The following is an 18054-nucleotide window of genomic DNA, read 5'->3' on the forward strand; positions in this document are numbered from 1 at the left end:
AGCACGGCCTCTCGTTTCAGGGAATCATCCTGCCCCAGATGGTGACCGGCTTGGCTGCCAACCTGGTCAACGCCCTCGCCAACTACCTGTTTCTCTATCAGATGCATCTTGGGGTTATGTGAGTCCCGGGGAGTCCTGGGTCAGGGAGCGGGGCGGCCTCCTGTGGCTTTCCAGGGCAGGGTGGGGTGTCCACGCTGACCCTCCTCCTTGGGCCACTCTGGACCCTGCGGGGGGATGCTGCTCTGGGAGGAGTGACCCGGGGCTGCTGTGTCACCAGCAGGACGGGGAGGGGGGCACCCCTCAGCGTGTTCTCTTCTGCCCAGGGGCTCGGCGCTGGCAAACACGGTCTCCCAGTTCACCCTGGCTCTCCTTCTCTTCCTGTACATCCTCGCCAAGAGGCTGCACCAGGACACCTGGGGAGGTAAAGGCCACCTTTCTCCTGCCTGGACACGACTCCTGTCTCGGCTCGAGCCCCTGCCCGGTGGCCGTTTGTGTCACAAGCAACCGCATCTGTGTCCCGCCCACAGGCTGGTCCTGGGAGTGCCTGCAGGACTGGGGCCCCTTCTTCCGCCTGGCCATCCCCAGCATGCTGATGCTGTGCATCGAGTGGTGGGCCTACGAGATCGGGAGCTTCCTGAGCGGTCAGCGTGGGGCCAGCCGGTGGCGGCTGGGGGACGGCCAGGGCCCGTGGGAAGCACACGGTCACCCGTCCCTCTCCCACAGGTGTCCTCGGCATGGTGGAGCTGGGAGCCCAGTCCATCGCATATGAGCTGGCCGTCATCGTGTACATGGTGAGTGTACAAGCCCGTCCTGGGGTGGGGCTATGTGCTTCCCTCCAAAGAGTGCTGAGCACAGGCGCTCAGCATGTACAGGTTGTGAAATAATTGCTGAAGGGCACATTTCACCCTGGAGCCTGGGAGGGTCCTTCTGTATGGCAGGGGGTGTTCCCTGTGAGCTGGAGGGCCTTGGGGAGACGGTCCGGAGGACTGGGTCGCTGCCGGTCCTCCGACTCCTAACGCGGTCCCAATCCGAAGGACTCAGTTTAATGGCGCGCTTGTCAAACATGCGGACTCTTTTCCTGTTTCATGACACAGATGCAGTGGGGACAGGTGGGGGATAAAGGTGATGGTGCTGCAGGCAGGAAGGGCTGAGCTCCACTCCCACCTTCCTCTGTTGCCTCTGGAAACTCGGTGACACTTGTAGGTTAGACCCCCAAGGAATGAAAGTTCCTTGTACTGAAGTTCCTAGCAGCGCTGTTCATGATTGCCAAGAGATGGCAGTGTCCCACGTGCCCAGGCATGTGCCTGGGGATGGCTGAGTGGACCCCATGTGTGGACAGGATGTTGTTCAGGCAGAAGAAGGAAGAGGGTGCTGATGCTCTGGAGGAGAACCCTGGTCATCAAAGGCTTTGACTCTCTTTTACTGAAAGCATCAGCTGGATGTTCTGAAGGGCTTTGTCCTCCCCAAGTGTCACCTTAGAAATGCACCTGGGAGGTGGGAACAGAAGGGCCCGTGGTGTGGGAAGGACCAAGGTACACACAGGTGTGTGTGTACACATAGGACTAACTGGAGGACTGATTCTCAGCATCGCTGTCGGCTCCCCTCCTCATTTCAGGTCCCCACAGGCTTCAGCGTGGCTGCCAGCGTCCGGGTGGGGAATGCACTGGGGGCCGGGGACATCGAGCAGGCCAAGACATCCTCCGCCGTCGCCCTGCTGATCACAGGTGCCTAGACTCAGGGACGTGCCCACAGCCCCCATGCCCTTCCCTGCAGACCCCCTTTCTCACCGTTTGCTTCTCCTGCCATCTGACCTCCAGGGCTCTTTGCTGTCATCTTTTGTGTCCTGCTGTTAGGCTGCAAGGATGTTGTGGGTTACGTTTTCACCAAGGACCGGTGAGTGTGGAGGTTTTCCTGAGATATGAATCTGCAGCAGAGATGGTTGGTGGGAGCTGGGCCTCCTGGGTGGTTGCATCTTGGTGGGGAGCCTGAGTCACCTCCAAGATCAGACACGCGGTTGTTACCTGGAAAGAACGGATAGGACGTAGGAACTAATTTATAATCTAGAAGCCAACTCAGTGGGCATGGGTGGTGGTGTACGTTTCTGCTAGTGGAGTACTCACATCTATTAAAGATGGTAACTCCCTTTGGGTACCATCGTCTCCATCTTCACTGAAGTACTTCCTTCCCAACAACACAAGTCATCTTGGTGGCCCAGAAGCTGCCCGAGTGCCTGGATGGCAGTAGTCTTGTAATGTGTTTGTCCATCTGAACTGAAGTGGAACTCTCACCCCTGAGCTGTCTCCACACATCACATTATCAATCAATCACTGAAGAATTCTTGCACCAGCAAAGTCCCCCGTGCTCTGCAGATCCTGTTAGGTTGGTTTGATAGCTTTCGTCCACAAGGCCACAGTGCATGCTGACTTGGTAGCTATATTGTGCTGTTACCCCGTCCTTCTTTTTATTTATTTATTTATTTTTGCTGAACCATGTGACATGTGGGATCTTAGTTCCCCAACCTGGGATCGAACCCACACCCCCTGCATTGGGAGTGCAGAGTCTTAACCACTGGACCACCAGGGAAGTCCATAACCTAGGATTCTTTTGTCAGCAGTTACAAAATGCAGAGTTGACTTGTCCCTCCTAGATTCACAAAGCAGGTGGTGTGGACGAAACTGACCCTCAGACTCTATGCCTCAGGAATCTGTCTTTTGACTTCTGGTGGTGGGTTGTCACCTTTCAGCCTCTGCCGTTTTGCTGTGAAATGTCTGAATATCCCTCACATCAGAGTGAGTCAGATGTAGCCAGAGATCATGCTCAGCTTCTTCGCTTGATCAGAAGTCTGTCCTGCAGGATGGCTTCAGCAGGACCTGGTAGGAAGTTTGATTCTGAATCTGTGCACTTTTGGAAAATCAAACAGAGCAGGGAATAGAGTGAAAAACAAGAGGTCCACCAATGGGATTTTTGATGGAATTAGGAGACATAGAAAACTCACAAAATTGAACTATTTGTGATATGGCCAAGCTCAGCTGAAACTGGCAGAACTAATGACACATTCTGATGATGACACAGATGCCTGACCCAAACAAAGGTCAAAAAGGCAGTGTGTCCCTCTATGCAGTCAGAAACGGGGAAATTACTGAAAAAACATAGTTTTCTTAAAGCAGAAGAGACTAGTTTGCACAACTTTTGCAAGTACATTTAAAATCTGGGTAAACAATTTCTCAAAACTTGTGCTACCAACAATAACCTATTGTATAGCACAGAATTATACTCAATGTTTTGTAATAACCTATAAGGGAAAATAATCTGAAAAAGTATATACATATGTATCTGTATAACTGAATCCCTGTGCTAACACCTGAAACTAACACAACATTGTAAATCAACTGTGCTTCAATACAAATTACAAAAAAAAAATTTAATTAAAAAATCATTCTAGAAAACCTAGGAGGTCTAAATAGATCAACTTGTTTAGATGAAATAAGAAGTAGTTATTTTTAAAATACCAGGGAACTTCCCTGGTGGTCCAGTGGCTAAGACTCCAAGCTCCCAATGCAGGGGACCTGGGTTCTATCCCTGGTGAGGGAACTAGATCCCACATGCTGTGACTAAGAGACCCTGGATGCCACAGCTAAGACCCAGTACAGCCAAATAAATAAATAAATTATATATATATATATATATAAAGCACCAACTCCAGGGACTTCCCTGGTGGTCCAGTGGTTAAGACTGTGCTTCCAGTGAAGGGGTCCTGGGTTCAGTCCCTGGTTGGGGAACTAGATCCCACATGCCTCGCAGTATGGCCAAAAATTTAAAAAATGAAAATAAAAGCATCAGCTCTAGAGGGTTTCAAAGGAGAGTTCTATGAAATCTTTAAGACGTAGATAATCCCAATGCTGCCTTAACTGTTCCAGAAAAAGGAAAACTTCCTCATTCTGTGTAGGAAGCGAGTATGTTGGTTCTGAAAGCTGACGAAGTTTTCACATTAAAAAAGAAAGCAATCCACGGGCCAATCTTCCTAATTAATATCGATTTTAAAATCCAAAATAAAATATGAGTAGATAGGATTCAGCAGCACATTAAAAATAATATATCCTGATGGAATATGAATATAGAGGCTTCCCTGTTGGCTCAGTGGTGGAAAGTCCGTCTGCCACTTCAGGAGACACAAGTTTGATCCCTGGTCCAGGAAGAACCCACTTGCACAGCAAGTAAGCCTGTGCGCCACAACTACTGAGCCTGTGCCCTGGAGCCTGGGAGCCTCGACTACTGAGCCCATGAGACCTAGAGCCCGTGCTCTGCAATAGGAGAAGCCACTGCAATGAGAAGCACCCCACCACTGTAAGGAAGGGTAGCCCCTGCTCACCACAACTAGAGAAAAGCCCACACAGCAACGAAGACCCAGCACAACCAAAAATAAATATATAAGATTTTTAAAAAGTGAATGTAATATATGAGGCAGAAAAATCAAGGTGCAGAACACCATGGAGAGAATGTCAGAACATGAAATGATACATCAAGTCCAGGAGGGGAAAGAAGAATATGTATTTGTGCTTGCTTTTATTTTCATGAGCACTGGACAAATACAGTGCCCAGAACTGTTCCTTGGTTTGGGGGCAGGTCACGGGAGGACTGGGCAAGGAATGGAAATAAAATTTTCCTCCATATGCTTTTCACATTGTTTAATTTATTTTAATCATTGGCATATGTTACCTATTCAAAAAGCAAAATAACATTTGAATAAAAGAACTGTACTTCTGTTCTTGTTTGGCAGGGAGGGGTGACCATCCTGTTTTGTGTTAGATTTCTTAATTATTTATTCATTCAACCAACATTTACTGCCAGACAACATTGTATGTTTCTTTGTTAACCACTTGAGGGAGTTGGGAATACTTGGCCGTTCTGGCTCCTGGCAGTGTTTTTCTGTCTCTAGCTGTAGAGGTGAGGGTCAAGGCCGGCTCTGTAAACTCTATCTGTGGCCTTTAGAACTTGCCAGCCTGGTTCCCTGGAGGGAGCCTGACCCTTATCCTGTTGTGCTTCACTCAGACACTTGGAGGGGACATGCGTGGAATTGTGTGAAAAGAAGGATGGCTCTATAACCCCCATTTTATTTTGTGGGGTACAGCAGAGGAGTACAGAATCACTTGATTGATTGACTTTCATTTTAATTTTATTGGTGTCTAGTTGATTTATAGTATTGTGTTAAGTTTCAGGTGTACAGCTAAATGAATCAGCTATATATATACATATATGCATTCTTTTTCAGTGAAATCATTTGGCTGAACTGTTTATGTTGACCACAGGGACTGTATGTTTTCTAAAAGTCTTGAGATACTGCATACAGTGGTTTCCACTGCAGACCAAGACAAGGTAGGACTGTCCCTGAAAAGGATGTTGGCTAACCTGAGTCTGTTAGCTACACACAGAAACGGAGCCCTGCCAGGCGGTCACAATTATGGTCACCAGGAACCACACTGCCCTCCTCTCTGCCCATGTCTGCCTCCCAGTCATGCTCTGCTTTGTTCTCCTAACAGAGAGATCATCTCGCTGGTGGCCCGGGTGGTTCCGATTTATGCAGTTTCGCATCTCTTTGAAGGGCTGGCTGTGAGTACTGTGCGGTACCTCCTCAGCCACCTTTACGATCCTCGAGTTTCTGCTGATGATGGTAGATTTTAATGGAGAAGAGCGGCCAGGGAGGTGGGATATTCCTCTCACATCCACTTCACGAGGTCCTGGACTTGAGGCAGAGTCCCCTGAGGTGGGGGGTGCCGGGGTGGGCATCATGGGGCAGCCTGAGCCGTGTTCACACGACTGGCGTCTGCCTGCAGTGCACCTGTGGAGGCATCCTGCGAGGCACTGGGAACCAGAAGGCGGGCGCCGTCATCAACGCCGTTGGGTACTACATGCTTGGTCTTCCCATCGGGATCTCCCTCATGTTTGCTGCTGGACTTGGACTGCTGGGTAAGCCTCCCCCCAGGGCAAGAAGAGCCGGGATCACGGGCCCGGGAGGTGGCTGTCAGAGCTCGGAGACAGTTTTTGAGATGGGGCTTTAAAAGAACAGAGAAATGGGTGACTGCCCAGCTTTGATTTGTAAAATAATACTTGGGCGTATATCAGCGTTAATACGTGATTACACTAAAACCTGAGCACACTAGCGCTGGGTGCAGTCGAGACAATGCTCGCCTGTATCCCTCAGCTCCTGGCCAGCTCAGAGGCGGAGACGTCATCTGATACGGAGACTCAGCTTTCAGGTCAATGTGTCTCGTATGTTGCACATTTTTCCAGTTCAATAATATTTTAGTGAAAAATATGGGAGATGTCCAAAGAATGGAGTTGCCAACGCAAACTTCATTGGTGTAGAAAATTATTTATTCTGAGTTTCTGGCCTTATTCATATTTTTGAAAATCATTTTAAATCTTATTTTCTGGCAGCTTGTGAGATCTTAGTTCCCCGACCAGGGATTGAACCTGGGCTCTTGGCAGTGAAAGTGCCAAGTGCTAATCACTGGACCTCCAGAGAATTCCTGGCATTATTCATATTTTGGGGTTTGCCAGTGACATAGCTAAGGAAAATATTAATATTATAGGAATTCACTTTAAAGTATAGATCTATGTCCCAAGAGCTGTACTAGGCCCACTCTGCTGTTTAACAAAAGCTCACCTACAGAGTGTACAGCATAGAGAGAGGTAAGAATCACCTTAAAAAAATGTTAGGGTACAAACTTGCAGTTGGAAAATAAGTCCTGGGGGTGTGATGTACAGCATGGTGACAGTCGCTCCCTCACTCTATCTTGTCCAATTCTCTGCAACCCCATGGACTGCAGCCCACCAGGCTCCTCGGTCCATAGGATTTTCCAGGCAAGAATACTGGAGTGGGTTGCTATTTCCCCTCCAGGGGATCTTCCCAACCCAGGGACTGAACTTGCATCTCCTGCTTTGCTGGTGGATTCTTTATGACTGTGCCACCTGGGAAGCTTGCAGTTAATAATACCTTGTTGTATATTTGAAAATTGCTGAGAGTAGATCTTAAAAGTTCTCTTCATAAGCAAAAAAAAATTGTGTAGCTGTGTGAAGTGATGGGTGTTAACTGAATTTATGGAGGTGGTCATTTCACAATACATACAAATATTGGATCATGATGTTATACACTGGAAATAATATAATGTTATATATTGATTCATATATAAAAAACATTGGGGGGAACTTCCCTGGGGGTCCAGTGGATAAGACTCCTTGCTCCCAATGCAGGGGTTCTGGGTTTGATCTCTGGTTGGGGAACTAGATCCCACATGCTACAATTAAGACCCAGTGTAGCCAAATAAATAAAAATTAGTATTTTTTTTAAAAAGCTGGGGACTCTGAGGAAGTGAGGGCTTTGTGAGAAGACAGTGGACACTCCCTATACCAACTGGTGTTGAAACTTGTGTCCCCTCTGGCAGGACATACTGTCCACCTACACTAGGAGCCCTAAGAAGCGTCAGGAGCTACAGGTTCTCACGGGCAAGGACAGAAAATCACAATGGTCATCCTAAGTCCCTGAGGCTTTTCCAACACCAATTTCCCGGGTCCTGCCCAGGGAATCCTGATAGCCATCCCATTTCAGCATTCCTCCTTGAGTCAAACAGGAATCTTTTCAATAGTATAGTGAAATCCTTGGAAATTTAACTCCTAGCTTTCAAAATACAGCTGGAGGTAGCTGGTATGGGCTTCCCAGGTAGTGTTAGTTGTAAAGAACCCGCCTGCCAGTGCAGGAGATGCAAGAGACACGTGTTCAATCCCTGGGTCAGGAAGATCCCCTCAAGGAGGGCATGGCAACCCACTCCAGTATTCTTGCCTGGAGAATCCCATGGACAGAGGAGCCTGGTGGGCTAGAGTCCATGGGGTTGCAAAGAGTCAGAAGCGACTTAGCACGAACACACGCATGTAGCTGGTTATGTTTAAAACGGTCGGAGGAGCTTGTGGTTTCTGTGGAATGGGAACTTTCAGAAGAGGAAGGCTTTGCTTTCACTGGGACCACTGTAGGAGTGACAGGTTGACTGTTCTAAATATCAGGCTGATCACACCTGTAAAATGCAGTATGGGGTGATGGATACCAAGGAGCAGAGTTGAAAAACATGCACCAGATCTGGCCACCCAAGCCTTAAAGCATGAGCCCTATCTAGCTCTCTTCACCTTATCCAGATCTAGCCGGCTACAGACATAAACGTAGACCACCCACCAGGGACCAGCAAAGATTCTTCATGCCCGGCGGTAGCACAATTTGATGGAGACTCCATGGCAGGTGGCAGGGGAGGGGGAGGGAGCCACAGTGGGACAAAGGGGAGGCCCAGAAGTGGGGCGTCCTATGTGCCTGGTCAGTGGGCACATTTGCTTTTCTCTGGGTGGTCCTAAGTGGGAAAACGGGGCAGAAACTAGGGAGGCTGTCAGTTACAGGCCAAGGCTTGGACATTCTACATCAGTTATTGCAGAAAGTATTTAGCACATCCCTAAAGAATGATCTGGCCTCTCAGGAGTCTGACGTGAAGCAGGCTGGCTTCTCGGCTGTCAGTTACAGGTAAGGGCTTGGCTTCCTAGACAGGTTGCTTTAGATTGTGAGTCAGAGGTCTACTTTTGTATAAGATCTGATGACGGTGACCACTGTCAGCTTGGATATTCAGTCTCTCACAGCTTGGAGATTCTGACTCTTGGCCAGAAGAACCCTTGTCACTCGGGTCCCCCTCTGGGTCCTGTGTAAGTGTCTGGGGCAGAGTTTTTGGGTGAAAGCACAGTGTCTTAGCACCTGAACTGCCAGGGAATTCCCGACGTCTACGTTTGTAGAGTGGCAGAGTTTGTAGAGTCCGCTTGGTTGAGGAAGACAGGACAAGGTACTGGGAGTCTGGAGGTACTGTTAGAATTCGTTTGTCCTGGAATATTCACTTTTCCTAATAGCCAAGCATTATGGTCACACAGGCCAAAAACAGCCTCCAGATATTTGTTCTGAGATCCACAAACCCAGGAGTGGCCTCAGGGTTCTGGGCTTCCTAGAAACTCCTGGAAACCAAGAGTGAGCAGGGTGGAGGTTTCTGGCTCACTGTGGGCCCCTCCTCTGCCCTAAGAACAGATTCTCAGAAGTGATTTTGGAGAAACATGCTCCCCAGGGCAGCTGGCTTTCCACTGAGTTAACTTCTGTTAATTATCCCCACCTCCAGGTCTGTGGTCAGGAATCACCATCTGTACCATCTCTCAGGCTGTGTGTTTCCTTGGCTTCATTGCCCGGCTAAACTGGAAAAAAGCCTGCCAGCAGGTAACTATGGGCGCTGCTGTCTTGCCCTGGAAAACACACAGAACCAGCTTTGCCTTTCTTTCCCTTATTTTAGAAGGTTTTTTTTTTTTTTAATTATAAATGCTACCTTTTTAATCATTGTTTTATTGAAGTGTAGTTGATTTACAATGTCATGTGAGTTTGAGGTGTACAGCACAGTGACTCATTTATACACACACACACACAGATACATACATATACATATACATATATATATATATACTCTTTCAATTTTAAAAATGTTTTTTATTTTTTGGCCACACCACGTGGCATGTGGGATCTTAGTTCCCTGATCAGGGATTGAACCCATACCCTGTGCAGTGGAAGTGCAACATCCTAACCATGACTGCCAAGGAAGCCCCTTTTCTTTTTCAGATTCTTTTCCCTAATACAAAATATTGAGTATATATCATTGCTGTTTTAACTGGGCTTATTAACTCAGGTGTGAAGGACATCTGTTCCCCTTTGTTTATTCATTCAGTAGAAGAACAGAGGGTCTTTTCTTCCCTGGGTCCTATGCTAGACTTCTGCCTTGCTCCTGAACAGCCCATTTCAGGACAAGATTTAGAAGTGGAGAGAAAGGTGGGGTGCCAGCAACTATATCCTATTTGCCTGGCTGCAGTTCACAGGGTTGCAAAGTCAGACACTACTCACCCACTGAACAAGATAAGATACCCGTGGGCATCTTTCTCTATGAACTTTCTAGGGTCAGGGCAGCATGTTAAGTAGGTGATAGAGAAAATGAATGAAGGAAGAGGAAGGGAGAATCCTGCAGTTGGTCCCCGACTTTCCTCGTCTTTTTTCCAGCCAACCTTCCCCATGCACTGGCCCCGAGTCAATCATTAGAAAAGAGGATTCCACGCTTGTTAACTGGAGAGGCTCCTGTGTTACCTGTCAGTGAGAGAAAATGGCTGGGTTTTTCCTCAACGAGGGTCAGGCCAGGTGTGTGACCGCACTGTGATGGAGCCTGTGGACTGACGTGTCTCCTCTCCTAGGCTCAGGTACATGCCAATCTGAAACGAAGTATGGCCAGGAACAGGACGGCCACTCTCCCTCAGGACCCACTTTGCCCAGGTATGATACACCTGCTCCTGCTCTTGGAAAGGCCCCTCTAGGTGTCCACAACTAGATTTGCTGTGCTGAGCTCCCATTTAAATAGGGAAATAATGTCTCAGCAACAAACGATAGGGAACATCCAGTTTCAGGTCAACAGCTGAAGTTTGTTTGCTTTAATTGCCGACTCAGACATGCCGCCATAGATGATTAAGAGTTGCAGGTGATCAGTTCAGTACTGGTGCAAGCGTTTAGGGTATTTTCCTTACTGTTCCTCTTCTGAAGTATCATGAGACTAAATCTAGGTCTGGGTCACTATCCTGTCTGGTTCTTAGAGGGTCCTTTACTGGGAAGGCTTGCATCTCCCGCCCCCCGACCCCAGCCCCACAATGTGCTGCGAACACTCTTGAATCACCTGTTAGGTCATCCTTTCCTCCACTGACCTTATTTTCTTTATGCGATGCTAATTTGATGGGTGCTGGCCCCTTGAACATTTCCCCTAAGCCTATTAAACTAGGTTTTCCCTGGTGGCTCAGTTGTAAAGAATCCACCTACCAGTGGAGAGGTGCAGGTTTGATCCCTGGGTCGGGAAGATCCCCTGGAGGAGGAAATGGCAACCCACTCCAGTATTCTCCATGGAAAATCCCATGGACAAAGGAGCCTGGCAGGCTATAGTCCATGGGGTCGCAAAGAGTCAGACATGACTTAGCAGCTAAACAACAACAAAAACTCTTAACCTAAAGAGCTACCTTACTTGGCTTTTTACGCAATGGGGCAGCTGGATCTAGTCAGTGTCTGTGGGTTTGAGGACAACACCTGAGCCAGGATTTTCTTTATTCTCCATGGTAGCAACTGCTTCCTGAATTATCATTCTCCCAGCTGGTACTGCATACGTGCTTTTCCTTTTATACAGATGAAAAATATCCTTTTAAGGTGCTGAGTTCCTTTTCCCCTCCAGTGGGCCCTGAAATCCATGGAGGAACGTTGATAAGAGATGTTGGACAGAAAGAGGAGACTCAGTCGGATCAGCAGATGCACCAAGAAGAGTGTCTTGAAGTCCATCCCAGGGCTGCGTGGAGGTTGTCCGGGAGACAGCTGGTGCTGCGGCGGGGGCTCCTGCTCCTGGCAGTCCTTGTCATCTTACTGGTGGGGATTTTAGTGAGAGTCTATGTCAGAGTTCCATGATGTGGCAAGAGAGAGAGAAAGCCAGGCCAAGGGATGCTTCTGAGCTTAAACGAACAGAAATTCATTGGCCCAAATGTTACTAAGCTGTGCTCATGGATGTCAAGAACTGAGAGTTCCAAGATATATTTCTGATGAAGAAAACGAACAAAGGTAAAAAGTATGTGCGAGTCCAAGACAACATTTGGGAGATTACATCCACCATCGTTTCCACCAAGGATCACTGTTTACCGGCTGCATCATGTAGGGCTTTGATTTTCTTCTGCTTAATATTTTTTTAGCCACAAACCCATATACTGAGCACTGAAAGATTCTTACTATTTGAATTATTTAAAATATATTTTACAATATATCTTCCTCATGCCTTAGATTATTATTCAGTGGGAAACAATATTGTTAATATTCCTTTGGACTCCAGATCTCAGGTACCGAGGGCGGTGGATGTGCTTAAGAAACTAAAAGGGGAGAAGACAGATTACCAAGAAGAAAGGAGTCAGGTGGCATCAGTTAGTTTGCCCGTATTCAGGGCCTGTCTGATCATTGGTATGGACCGATATGTTGCGGTGGGGGTGGGGGGAGGCGGCGGGGAGGGAAATGAAGGACCTGCACTTTGGTTTTTTTTTAATTTATTTATTAGCTGTGCTGGGTCTTCATTGCTGCTCGGGCTTAGCTGTGGTGGGTGGGAGCTACTCTAGTTGCGGGGCTACTCTCATTGCGGCAGTTTCTCTTATTGTGGAGCATGGGCTCTAGGGCACACGGACTTCAGTAGTTGAGGTCCTTGGGGTTAGTTGCCCAAGGCATGTGGGATCCTCTCAGACCAGGGATAGAACCCGTGTCCCCTGCATTGGCAGGTAGGTTCTTAACCATTGGACCACCAGGGTAGTCCCAGCACTTGGTTTTCCTAAAGTGGTGGGCAACAGACAGAAATACAGTGTTCAAATAGCTAATTCAGGCAAACTGGAGGGAGAAATCAGCCCCTTTCCTGTGTTGACAGAAAGAAGGGCTGAAAAAACTGAAAAGTAGCAAAAATGAAGAGTGTTCTAGGAGAGGAGAAGGTTACATCCCTGGAGGGCTTCCTTTATGGCTCAGATAGTAAAGACTCTGCCCGAAATGCAGGAGACCTGGGTTCGATCTCTGGGTGGGATCCCTTGGAGAAGGAAATGGCAATCCACTCCAGTGTTCTTGCCTAAAGAATTCCATGGACAGAGGAGTGTGGCAGGCTACAACCCATGGGGTCTCAAAGAGTTGGACAGGACTAAGTGACTACACTACATCCTGGGCAGGCCCTATTCATCTTGTTTGGGTGGTTCTCATTTTAGAAAAGGCACAGGCTTTTATTGGCTGGCTTCCCTTGTGGCTCAGTCAGTAAAGAATCTGCCTGTAGTGCAGGAAACCTGGGTTTGATCCCTGGGTTGGGAAGATCTTCTGGAGAAGGAAATGGCAACCCACTCCAGTACTCTTGCGGGGAAAATCTCATGGACAGAAGAGCCTGGTGGGCTGCAGTCCATGGAGTGGCAAAGAGTCGGGCATGACTGGGCGACTAACACTTACTTACTTGTGTATATCCAGAAGGTTCCTGGTGGATCCATCTCAAAAAGATGAGATTCTAATGAACGTGCCCTTCTCCTTGATTTTGGGGATCATTGGGAAAGTCTTGGAGTCATGAAAACCCCATCACTGCTAACTCTTAGCAGGCAGGAGGACAGTCCACAGAGGCCTTGGATTAAGGGGTGAAGCTTGGATGCCGGCGTGGGGTGGGGTGGGGGGTGGGGAGGTGTGCTGTTAGCCAAGCGAGGGTCAGGACCTACTAAGTTCGCTGCCTGCAGGGTGGGGACCAACAGCCAGGCCTGGCCTTTGCTGGGAAAGACCAGGTAACCGGGAAAGGAGAAAAGTGAGTGCTTCTTGAGTGAAGACACCCCGGGGCAGGTTTTCGGTGTGTGTTGGGGGTGGGGGGCAGTTCTCTTAAGGCCCTCATTCCTCTTGGGTCAGTAAGTGGAAGGCCATCTTCCAGACGAAGGCTGCACCCAAAGGGGCCCTCGCGATGGGGCCCCTGCGATGTTCCCGTCCCGGTTTGTCGTGCCCTCCCCACCCCGCGCCCTAGCCGCCGGAGGTTTCTCACGAGGCCGCCAAGTCCAACGAGCTGCAAACTGCTGGCACCTGGGGAGGGCAAGCCCAGGAGAAAATGCTTTGACTCGCCGTGGGGCGAGGAAATGCCGACCCCAGGCCTCCTCTCTTCCAGTACTTTTCCCACGCGCCCCCTCGAAGGCCGCCCCTCCACCGAGCCCCGGGTCTCATGGAACTGCGAGGGTTACCCCCCACCCCGCCCCGGTCGGCCGCGGCGGGGGCTGGGGGGTGCGGAGGTGGAGCCCCCTCCTCACCCGACCCCCTGCCCCGCCCCGCCTCCCACGCGCTCCCTGGGCCAACGAAGGCTCCTGAGCTCAGGCCCCTCTGGCGCCAGCATGCTCACCCCTGCCCCCTCTGCCACCCAGACCCCTGCGGCCCCCAGCTGGAGCGAACGCCTGCAGGCCCAGCGAGGACCTTCTCCGCCTGACGTGGGGCGGAGATAGCGGCGCTGGCGGCGCTCGCTGGCCCCGTGGTGAGTGCGCGGCCCGCCCCCACCCCCGCGGTTCCCCTCTCCGCGGTCAAACCGTGTCCCCCGCTGTCCCTCATTCCGCGGTCACACGTGGTCCTTCATCCCATGGTCCCTCCCCCGCGCCCCCCACCCCATGTCCTCCCGGGCCCCGTTGTCCCGCCCGGACAGGGTCCGGCTCCGTCTGGGCGCGGGGGCCGGTGTAACGCGCTGCCTCCGCCCCTCGCCTACCAGTTCCCCAGGCGGCTGCTCCTGTTTCTCATCAGCACAGTGAGCGCAGTGTTAAGCGGACACCTGGGCAAGGCCGAGCTGTCTCGGTAGGTTTTCACATTCCTTTCGTTAGGACTGAGGAGAAAGAAAAACCTGTCATTTAAATTGTCTTGTCTGGCACTTGCACCTTTATGGGGTCAGAGCTTTCCCTGAGGGTTATCATCAGATTTGGAAAGCGATCCTATGGACTACTTAGGAAAGGCGTTTTCCTTACTCTCAAACCAGCCCCAGGAGACCCACCTCTAATTATGCAAGAAATTTGTAGCCTTGAGACAACTCTGCAGATAAAACAGGAAGAACCGCATTTCCCCCTTTATTATGAAGTTAAACTAGGTAGCTTATCTACATCTAGGCTGGCTGCCATTAGTTAGAATTAGTTCATTCAGCTCAGCTCAGTTCGGTCGCTCAGTTGTGTGAGACTCTTGGCAACCCCATGAACCACAGCATGCCAGGCCCCCCTGTCCATCACCAACTCCCAGAGTTTACCCAAACTCATGTCCATTGAGTTGGTGATGCCATCCAACCAATCTCATCCTCTTGTCGTCCCTTGTATGTCTTTGGAGAAATGTTTGTTTAGGTCTTCTGCCCATTTATTGATTGGGTTGTTTTTCTGGTATTGAGCTGCATGAGCTTGTATATTTTGGAGATTAATCCTTTGTCAGTTGTTTCATTAGCAATTATTTTCTCCCACTCTGAGGGTTGTTTTTAATTTTTTATTGAAGGATAATTGCTTTACCGAATTTTGCTGTTTTCTGTCAAACCTCAACATGAATCAGCCATAGGCATTACACATCTCCCCTCCCTTTTGAACCTCCCTCCTCTGAGGGTTGTTTTTTTTTAATTTTGTTTATAATAGTCTCCTTTGCTGTGCAGAAGCTTTTAATTAGGTCCCACTTGTTTTTATTTCCATTTCTCTAGGAGGTGGATCAAAGAGGATCTTGCTGCAATTTATGTCAGAGTGTTCTGCCTATGTTTTCCTCTAAGAGTTTTACAGTTCCTGGCTTTACTTTAGGTCTTTAATCCATTCTAAGTTTATCTGCGTGTATGGTGTTAGGAAGTGTTCTAATTCCATTCTTTTACAGCCTTTCTTGATGCTGATCTTAGGAAGTTTCTCTTGTAGACTCACACCACGCACACGCTGTGATGGAAGCCTGTGCCCCAGACAAGCACAACAGGCTCCAAGAGATACAGCAGCAGTCCTGTGCATCTTCTCTCACACAGGCTGCTGGGAGGGAAACTCAGATGTCAGGACTGGGTTGACTTGAAGCAAAGCCATCTGTCTCTGACCAGTAACTTGACTTGGATCTAGTAACCAGGCTTGAAGCTGTAGAGGAAGAGTAACACAAAGGTGCATCTGTTTACCCCCCAAAGGCTCACATGTGACTTTTTATTCAATATGAGACTCTTTGAGAGATTGACATGCTTCATCTTTCTCTCTTCCTGGAAGGCAGAGGTGTCTCAGAGATTTTGCCCCGACGCTGTGAACCTGGGCTCCCCATCCCCTACCCCCCTGCATTGGGAGTGTGGAGGCTTAGCCACTGGACCACCAGGGAAGTCTTGAAGTGTGAACTTTAAAATGGTTATGGTGTTAAAACAATACACCATATAGTCATGACTGGAGTAAGAAGTGGAGAAATGGCTAACATGGTGAATTTCACATGATACTTTGCCCCCAATAAATACAAATGAGAAGTAGTAGAGCTGGAATATGTGAAAGATGGAAACCTGTTTTACATGTACTAGGAATTCCACAGGGAGAGGCTCTACTGGTGGGGATGCAGAATTCAGACACTGATGAGAGAGACCAGAAGAGGACTGAAGTGATAATAATGATATTATATTCAGCAATAACATTGTATTGGAGATTCTAACCTGTGCAATTAGGCAAGAAAAGGAAAATGCATTGATTTATAAACTGAATGGCTGGCATGGCTTTCCTGTCCTGTTGTTTGTGGATTTTTCTCCAGCGGACCTCTCCACTACATAGGAAGGTTCAGCGGGCAGCTCAGTACAGAGGTGGGCTTGGTCCCATGACGTCTTTACTTTAGGGTTTATGTGTGGAGGGCAGAGAGCAGCAGCCCTGCCCTCCCACACCAGCTCACCCCACCTCCCATCCCCCAGGATGAGAAGGACTTAGCTCTGCTCACACCACCAGGGAGCTCTGGCACTTTGCTTTTCTGCTCGCCCAGTCTCTGTGCAGTGACCTCAAGGGAGGGGTGGTCAGTAGTGGGGTCTGGCTGAGCTGCCTGTGACCCAGAAGTGAGTCTCCAGCACTGCTTACCACTGCCTCCTGGGGCTCCCCTGGGAAGAACTGGTGGGACCTGGCCTTCTTTTCTGTGGTCCTTCCCTCTTGCTGAAGCTCAGCTGCTCATTTATGTTCAGTGTTGTTAATGGATTTTGTTTCTGTTAAGCACCTTTACTGACATTTCTGCAGCATTTTGGGAAGGAAGGGGGATAAGCATGTGAGCTGGCCATTCATCATGAGCTGAAGCCAATACATATACTTTGGACCCACAAGTCTTGTAAATTTTTATATAGTCAGGTCCATTGTTTCTCAGATTCTTAACGATTTTTAATACGTAGGTTTTTATCAACTTCACTTAAGTTGGCTCTCCAACAGCAACAAATTAGACAGTTCTTTGGAGGATGCTGCTTCTAGTAGGAACAAGAAGTTAAAGCTGACGTGTAAATATTACAAGCAGACATGAGATTCAGTTCGGTTCAGTCTCTCAGTCGTGTCCGACTCTTTGCAACCCCATGGACTGCAACATGCCAGGCCTCCCTGTCCATCACCAACTCCCTGATTTTATTCAGACTCATGTCCATTGAGTCGGTGATGCCATCCAACCATCTCATCCTCTGTCGTCCCCTTCTCCTCCACCTTCAATCTTTCCCAGCACCAGGGTCTTTTCCAATGAGTCAGTTCTTTGCATCAGATGGCCAAAGTATTGGAGCTTCAGCACCAGTCCTTCCAATGAATAATCAGGACTGATTTCCTTTAGGATTGACTGGTTGGATCTCCTTGCTGTCCAAGGGACTCTCAAGAGTATTCTCCAACATCACAGTTCAAAAGCAACAATTCTTTGGCGCTCAACTTTCTTTTATAGTCCAACTCTCAAATCCATACATGGCTATTGGAAAAATCATAGCTTTGACTAAATGGACCTTTGTTGAAAAAGTAGTGTCTCTGTTTTTTAATAAGTTGTCTAGGTTGGTCATAGCTTTTCTTCCAAGGAATGTCTTTTAATTTCATGGCTGCAGTCACCATCTGTAGGGATTTTGGAGCCTCCTAAAATAAAGTCTGCCACTGTTTCCCCATGAAGTGATGGGACCAGATGCCATGATCTTAGTTTTCTGAATGTTGAGTTTTAAGCCTACTTTTCACTCTCCTCTTTCACTTTCATCAAGAGGCTCTCTAGTTCTTTTTCATTTTCTGCCATAAGGGTGGTGTCATCTGCATATCTGAGGTTATTGATATTTCTCCGGGCAATCTTGATTCCAGCTTGTGCTTCATCCAGTCCAGTGTTTCTCATGATGTACTCTGCATATAAGTTAAATAAGCAGGGTGACAATATACACCCTGACGTACTCCTTTCCTGATCTGGAACCAGTCTGTTCTTCCATGTCCAGTTCTAACTGTTACTTCTTGACCTCC

General features: G+C 48.6%; 1 protein-coding gene across 2 annotated transcripts in view; it reads left to right on the forward strand.

Moving 5' to 3' along the window:
• The window catches only part of SLC47A1 (solute carrier family 47 member 1), a 39205-nt gene extending 27313 nt beyond the window's left edge, over window positions 1–11892 (forward strand). The window contains exons 7-17 of one of the 2 annotated variants that reach the window (XM_043473021.1): window positions 21–118; window positions 324–421; window positions 528–641; window positions 724–791; window positions 1616–1724; window positions 1818–1893; window positions 5538–5607; window positions 5832–5964; window positions 9192–9286; window positions 10300–10378; window positions 11271–11892. In XM_043473021.1, coding sequence (XP_043328956.1) covers window positions 21–118; window positions 324–421; window positions 528–641; window positions 724–791; window positions 1616–1724; window positions 1818–1893; window positions 5538–5607; window positions 5832–5964; window positions 9192–9286; window positions 10300–10378; window positions 11271–11542 — 1212 coding nt within the window. In that variant the 3' untranslated portion in view covers window positions 11543–11892. The remainder of the gene's footprint in view (window positions 1–20; window positions 119–323; window positions 422–527; window positions 642–723; window positions 792–1615; window positions 1725–1817; window positions 1894–5537; window positions 5608–5831; window positions 5965–9191; window positions 9287–10299; window positions 10379–11270) is intronic. The other variant, XM_043473019.1, reaches the window with a different exon arrangement.
• Window positions 11893–18054: the final 6162 nt, after the last annotated feature.

Source organism: Cervus canadensis, chromosome 1 (assembly GCF_019320065.1).
Source record: "Cervus canadensis isolate Bull #8, Minnesota chromosome 1, ASM1932006v1, whole genome shotgun sequence".
NCBI classification, from domain to species: domain Eukaryota; kingdom Metazoa; phylum Chordata; class Mammalia; order Artiodactyla; family Cervidae; genus Cervus; species Cervus canadensis.